A 7,043-nucleotide genomic window follows, 5' to 3' on the forward strand; every position below is an offset into this window, starting at 1 on the left:
GCACTGAACCTGTCTGCCAGAATGTTGGCAATGTCTGTGGGTTCAGTGTATTTTGGACTAACTCTGAGCATATCTGGGAGTTTCCACCCAGGTTTCTAACATAACTAAAGAAGGCCTTGTGATTGTCTTTTGTGTCTTTTGCGATTTTTCTCTCAAAGTTGGCCTTGGATGATTTTATGAGTGATCGTAGTTTTTTGCTAGTACTGATCAGAGATGCCTTCCCTTTTAGGGATTTTGCTCTGTCATGTAGTAGCTTCCTCCTCCTGTTGTAAAGTTTGTTTATGGCTGGGGTCCACCAGACTGGGCGCCTGCCTTTGGGGGAATGGGTCTTGGTTTTATTTGGGATTGCATGATCCATGCATTCTTGAAGGTGCCCGTAGAAGGCATTTGTAAAGGATTCAGCAGTGTGGGTTGTGGTTTCCACTGGCCCAGGGGCCTTGAAGGATACCACTTCAGTCTTAAGAAGTGTGAAGTTGGCTTTTGAGAAGTTCTTCACTGTGGTCTTTTGTGCAGGGGGTGGGGGCGGGATGTGGATTTCCAGTGAGATTAATTTATGGTCTGATCTCACCAATGAGGGATATAGTTCCGGTGTGGAGTATTTTGTCCCCATGTTTGTGATGAACAGGTCTAGTATATTATCTCCTCTTGGGGGAATGGTGACTAGTTGTTCCATCGCATTTGAGTTTCTGAATTCTAGGAACCTTTGGGCTAGGGTGCTGGGGCTTGAGTAATGTTCCCAGTCTATGTTTGGGTAGTTGAAGTCTCCCAATATGATGGTATTTGGAGAGACATTCATACTCTCCAGTGTCTTCAGGAAGGCTGTGTGGGGTTCCTGAGTTTGAGAGGGTGGTCTGTTGCATGCTACAAACTGTAGGGCAGTTTTGCCTATGGTTAGTTGCACCTGGATGGTCTCTGATGCTTCGTGCGTTGCCACTAACCTGGAGGTGTGGGTATCTTTGATGAATATGGATACTCCCCCTCCTTTTGTGGTTCGGTCCAAGTTTTGGGGCCGGAAAGCATGGTATGAGGTAAAACCTGATAGTGCTGGGGTGCTCTCAGGAGCCTTGAACCAGGTTTCAGTCACTGCACAGACATCAATGTTCTCCATACTGAGGAGGGCTTCTGGCATTGAGCAGCATTACCCTTAGTTTTTTTCCACTTGTGTTTTCTAGGGAGGTAGGTTTGTCATTTGAGCCTTGCCTAAAAAAAGCACTATGGGGGTGGCAAGAGCCTTGGCCAATATCCGGAAGCCCAGGGGTGACAGGTGCAAGCCATCCCTTGCGAAGCAGCGTGGCTTGTCAAGCATGTCATCCCAAGCAGACAGACATTGGATCCCCTTAGAATGACACCAGTAATTAAGCCAATTGTTAAAACTGATCATTTTGTCTTTGTACTGTGCCATCATTATTGGTGAGGGTAAGATGCTGCTCAGGGTCAGGGTCATACCGGCCTGGGCTACATAATCAGAGAGCTCCTCTATGTCTCTTTTCATGTAGTCCAGGGAGGTACGTCTCAGGTCGTTCACACCGGCATGGACAATGACTGAGTCATATTTGTACTTGCCGTGGAGTGACCGGAGTGCTTGTGTTATGTGGTGGATTCTAGCGCCCGACAGGCAGCTTACTGTGACCTTTTCCTTGTTCAGTCTGGTGAGCGGGATGTCAGTGTGTCTGACTATGGAGTCACCTATTACAAGTGTGTCTGGCATGTTGTTTGGCCTTAAGGGCTGTGACTGTTTAGCACACTGACTTTGTGAACTATGTGTTGCATGTGCTATGTCTTGAGGTGGCGGTCGCTTGGGTGTCTGCTTTGGAGGTCTCTGTTGTTTTGGTAGATTTTTAATCAGTGCCTCCAAGTATGTTTTTGTGTGTTTATGTGTTTGGTTTGCAGTTGTGATAGTTCTATGTGAGACTGGGTTTGTGGTGTGCATGGTTACCTTCTCCTCCTGACTGGTCTTGCCAGTACTGAGTTGAGAGAGCTCAGCCTCCAGTTTGGCTATATAGTTGCATCTCTCGCATATATTTTTATTTGTTGGGAGGAGGAGATGGTTGTCTGTGTACATGAGGCAATTGTAACATTGCCTCAAGATTCCCAGATTCACCAGCTGAACAGGAGAGGATGCCAGCAACTGACCCTTCGACATGCTAGAATAGTGAAAAAGATTGCTGTGTAACTGAGTCAGAAAGGACCTATAGGGAAATGGGTACTCAAGGGAGTTTAGGTGAATGAAGTACTTTCTTTTGTTTAAGAGTGCTTTACCTGTATAAAAAATGCTTTAGGAGCAAGTGCTGAGCTTTTCAGATAGAGAATAGGCTGTTTAGATTGCAAGTAGAGCAGTTCTAAGGGAAAAATTGAAGAGCAGACTTTACGGAGCCAGAAATAGTTTAAACTTGATTAACCGGCGCTGCCCGATGCTGCTCTATGAGCAACTTCGAGCAAAATCGCGCAAAAGCACGCAAAAACGATTGAGAATGGCAGAAAATACAGATATTTATATTTTTTTATTTTGAGAAAAAATTTGTTGCTGCAATTCATTTATTGGTGACACTGTTGCATTTAGTACCACAGTAAGTGGTACAGTTTTGGAATCTGATTTCTGGATGGTGGGCAGTCATGAAAATGAAAATGAATAAAACCTACTCAAGTTCACAAGTAGCCTATTCAGGTATTCATAAGGCCAGTTTTATTTCATTTATTTAAGTATTAACTTACGTACCTATTTGTTTAATTTAGCTTTTTATTTATTTTTATTTTATTTAGATTTTTTTCAGATTGGATTTCTAACAAACTTTATTTTTACTGTAATTTTACTCAAAGACAAACACAATGTCAGACAAATACATAAAGTTAAGGTAGTTTAGTGCAACTCTGAGGTATGATTTGTGAAAACTACCAGCTGAGCAAATGTGTATATAGATGTGAGGAGATCTGGGTCAGCTTTGTCACTTCCTGCAGCCGACAGCTGTGTGAACATCCTGATGTACAGGTGTCATCTGTAGCAGTTTTTCCAAAATGCTGACAAATTTTCAGCTAAGCAGGAATCCACTACTAATGTAATACCAAACTATGGAAAACACCAACAAAGTAAAGAAAATTGGATGGTATAAAATCCGTAAATTCTAAAGCTAAGTAATCAATCTTCACATCATCATAGAAAGGTAATCATTATTTGTATGACCATGTAACATTAATAAACCCCTCCTCACTAAGGTTTGTCTGCCTGGCTGGCTAAGATCTCAAGAGCAGAAATCACAGACACAAAAACTGCTAGGCTGGACAAATGACTAAAGAACACCATATAATAAACTGATAACATAGTGGTGATGATTCTGATGTTAGCAAACAATCCCACTGGACTTGATCCCTTGCTCCTCAAGAGTAGTCCCACATAGGATTTTATCTGGGAGGGGAAGACAGCAAAAGTCAAGTGGGATAAGCTTATTATTCCAATAGAGCAGAGCAAATTGGGATTACCAGAGTTGAAGGGGTATTTCAGAGGAACAAAGTTAAGGCTCCAATACACAGTACAAGCAGAAAACTGCAATTCAAAGTGAAAGAGATGATGATGATGAAACAAGGGGAAGCTCAACTAATAGGGAGACACTGGGATTTTGGATGCAGACCTTTAAGGAGAACAACAATAATCATATAGCATATTGTATTCATAAAGTAGCATCAGGTCTTCTAAGAACTAGGTCAACACAGGAATGGAGAAAGGAGATTCTGCCAATAGGGATGACTGCAATTAGGGATACAGACAGTAGGCAAGAGAGGACGGGAATGTATTGCAGAAAAATGGCAAAGGAACCAAGGTACTGGGAGCAAATAATTAGAGAGGGAAAGGTAAAAGAATGGGAGGATGCCAAGAACTTATTTGGACTGGAGGCTAAAGACTGCCTTCCATAGCAAGGACTGATATCAGAGTATAGGTAAAGAAAAAGAAATAAGCCAGTCCTAAATGAAAGACTAGCACTGGTAGAGCTTTTAGCACAATCTAGAACAGAAGTTGCCATTACAAAGGAATAATTAGCAGTGCATATGAAATGTTGCATGGGAAGTTAGGAAGGACAGGGAAGAGAGATTAGATAAGCAATTCACAAAGAAACAATGGAGGGATATATGTATGTCTCCCATCTCCCAAATATGCAACAAAATCTAGAAGATTTTAGATCTTTGCCTGGAAGTGCTTAAATAGGTATTTTTATATCCCAAGCAGACTTTAAAAAATGTTTTACTCAGGTAGACAGCAAATGCTGGAGGTGTGATGGGGCAGAAAGAGGTAACTGGGAATATATTTTCTGGGAGTGTAATGAGTTGGTAGACTTAAAAGATTCTCTACAGACTGCTCTGTTTTAGATGCTGGGTGAGCAAGCTGGAGTGACTGGGGAAATTATTTTTTGAGCTATGATACAAACTTGAATTGCCTAGACATAGTAAGGCCTTGGCCTTGCTGAGTCCAATTATGATGGCTGTCAAAAAAGCAATTACTAGAATATGGAAATCAAAGTTTAAACCAACTTTATTAGACAGAGTGAGGACAGTAACAGAGTTAAAACAACTGGAACTGCGATCTTTAGAAAAGGGTAGGAGTAAATTACATAGGAAAAAATGGGAACAGTGGGATCAATACATGCAGAGGAGGAACAAGGTTTAAAAGAAGGCAGGATTTGAATGAGCTATGTAATGGTTGACTAACAATGACTAGATACGTTAAAAGTGATGTATAATGTTTGCAGCTATAGTTGTGTTGCATGGTTTGGAATGTATAATGTTTGCAACTGAGAGTGTGTCGCTATGGTTTATTATCATTTAAGTAAATGTAACATGGCCTATGTCACACATGATAATTTAATAATGATGTTTCTTGTTTAAAAAAAAAAGAGTAGTCCCACATACAATGGTTGGAAATAGGGACTGCAGCTGGATAAGTGAGAGAAAATGCAACTGGCTGAGTGACAGGCAAAGCAAATTAAATCACAGCCTGCTGACTGAACATGACAGAATATTTTAATAATTAGTAACATACAGCATAAGCTGTAATGATTATGAATCTTTAAACATTAATGTTCACCAAAAAGTTTGTTTATAGAACAAAATACAAATATGGAACAAAATGGGCATGATACTCAAATGTTAAGTTATGCCATTTTAATGAATACAATAACAGTTTGCTGCTCTGAATAAAGATAAGTCAAAGAGCTAATGAGCTTGAAAATGTTTAATTATGCATATGCATGATTTACTACTGTGAAAAAACTAAATGTGTCATTTTATATGAAAAAAATTAGCAAAAACAAAAATACAAAAAGCTTACATTATTCTAAAGTTGCTAATCTAAGCAAATGAACTAGATACTTACGCAGCATGGTTCCCAGGACCAAATGTGGATACATCTTCATTTTCATGTGAATAAGCACCATAGCAATCCAGTATTGAATTCTCAAAATACCCATGAACAACACAAGAATTATTGCGTACTTTCAGCTGACGAATCCGTGGGACACCTAATAGGGCATTCTCATAGAAGATTAAATTTTCATCTTGTGGCAAACTGATGTTGTTGTACCACGTGTCCCAGTAAAGATTGTCCAAAAGGGGCCCTTCAACATACTAACCAGACAAAAATATTTTCATACTTTAGTAAATGAAATTAATAATGTACTTATTTTCAAATAATACCCTGCAGATGAGTCCAACTAACTTACAGCTGTGCAACTGCAATCATTTGGTCAGATCAATGCTTGCCCACTTTAATCTGAGTTATTTCACTCACTTCCACAAATCATACAATTTTTCCTACATAATAAAATAGAATATCTTTACCAGATCTCAGTAACACTACTACTAACAAAGCTGAAGGAATGTATGCAACTACATAGACTACACAAAGAAAATGAAAAATGGAAAGTTACTCACCTTACAGTAAAAACATTTTTATATATGTACAACTTTTACAGTGGTATCATAAAAGAGTTCTGCCTTTCTGCTGTTTTTTTTTTTCAAATAAGCAGGGAGAAACATCAAAGATTCACCTCTTTCCCAGTTTTGTTCACTTTACATTTGGAACCGCTTGTCATTATGTTAAGTTCAGCAAACTAGGATGGTTATAGATTAAGAGGTTGAGCACATAAGTAATTATATGGGTAATTTGCTGATGCATTTAAATGATCCACAGAAAGATCTGAAACTTAATTTAAAACAACTAGACAGATTTGGAGCTCTGGATATAAATTGAATCTGTTCAAAAGGAAGTCATTAGGTATAAATTATGATCAGTCAGAAAAGTCTGAGAAGGATAACCCACATTTATGGATTCAAAAGAATATCAACTACCTGGACATATAGTTTCTTAGATACACGGTCACCTCAGACAGGTGCTCCATGCTGCTCTCACTTCTTAAATCTCTTTTTGTAGCACTCAAACCCTGCTGCCGTTCTCTCCCTGCCTTTCCCAGAGTACTTTGCACACCTATTAATGACAGTAGTGTGAACGGCACCATTTTTTAATTATTACTTAGAAAAAGAGGTCCCCGATGCGTCCCATGCACAGTGTACTCACCACTCAACTTAGACTAGCCCAGAGCCACCTTGCCCTGCAACAAATCACATTTTCTTCTCCACACCTGTGTAGCATCACTGAAAACAGTCAGTAACTACACCAACTGGACCACAGGCTATAGGAATGGAACAGCACGCGTTCTGCCATTCAACCTAGACTAGCACAGAGCCACCTTGGCCTGCAACAAGTCACATTTTCTTCCCCATGACTGTGTATCATCACTTCTGCAATAACTGGAAAGGCAGCAGAAATACCTCACTAAAAGAATCACAGGCCTAAAGCAGATGCCCTATGCTGACCATCTAAAAAAACTCCACCTACACTCTTTCGCATATCGTCTACTTAGAGACGATCTCTGCTTAACATACAAGGCCATGTCAAACCCAGAGCTGTCGGACATGCTGCACTTAAAGAAATCCCAATCCCTCAGAAACACATGCTCCAGGGATCTAAACCTTGTCATCACAATAAACAAAACATGCTG

The 7,043-nt window shown here is 39.9% G+C and overlaps 1 protein-coding gene across 1 annotated transcript in view; it reads right to left on the reverse strand.

Annotated features, from left to right (window-relative positions):
• Nucleotides 1-6,500, reverse strand: part of PKD2L2 (polycystin 2 like 2, transient receptor potential cation channel) — an 806,718-nt gene extending 800,218 nt beyond the window's left edge. Inside the window, exons 1-2 of the mRNA XM_044069839.1 lie at nucleotides 6,366-6,500; nucleotides 5,360-5,610 (exon numbers count right to left, since the gene is read on the reverse strand). Of these exons, the coding sequence (XP_043925774.1) occupies nucleotides 5,360-5,610; nucleotides 6,366-6,500 (386 nt within the window). The remainder of the gene's footprint in view (nucleotides 1-5,359; nucleotides 5,611-6,365) is intronic.
• Nucleotides 6,501-7,043: the final 543 nt, after the last annotated feature.

This window comes from Protopterus annectens, chromosome 4.part0 (assembly GCF_019279795.1).
Source record: "Protopterus annectens isolate FY-2018-M chromosome 4.part0, PAN1.0, whole genome shotgun sequence".
Taxonomy (NCBI): Eukaryota; Metazoa; Chordata; order Ceratodontiformes; family Protopteridae; genus Protopterus; species Protopterus annectens.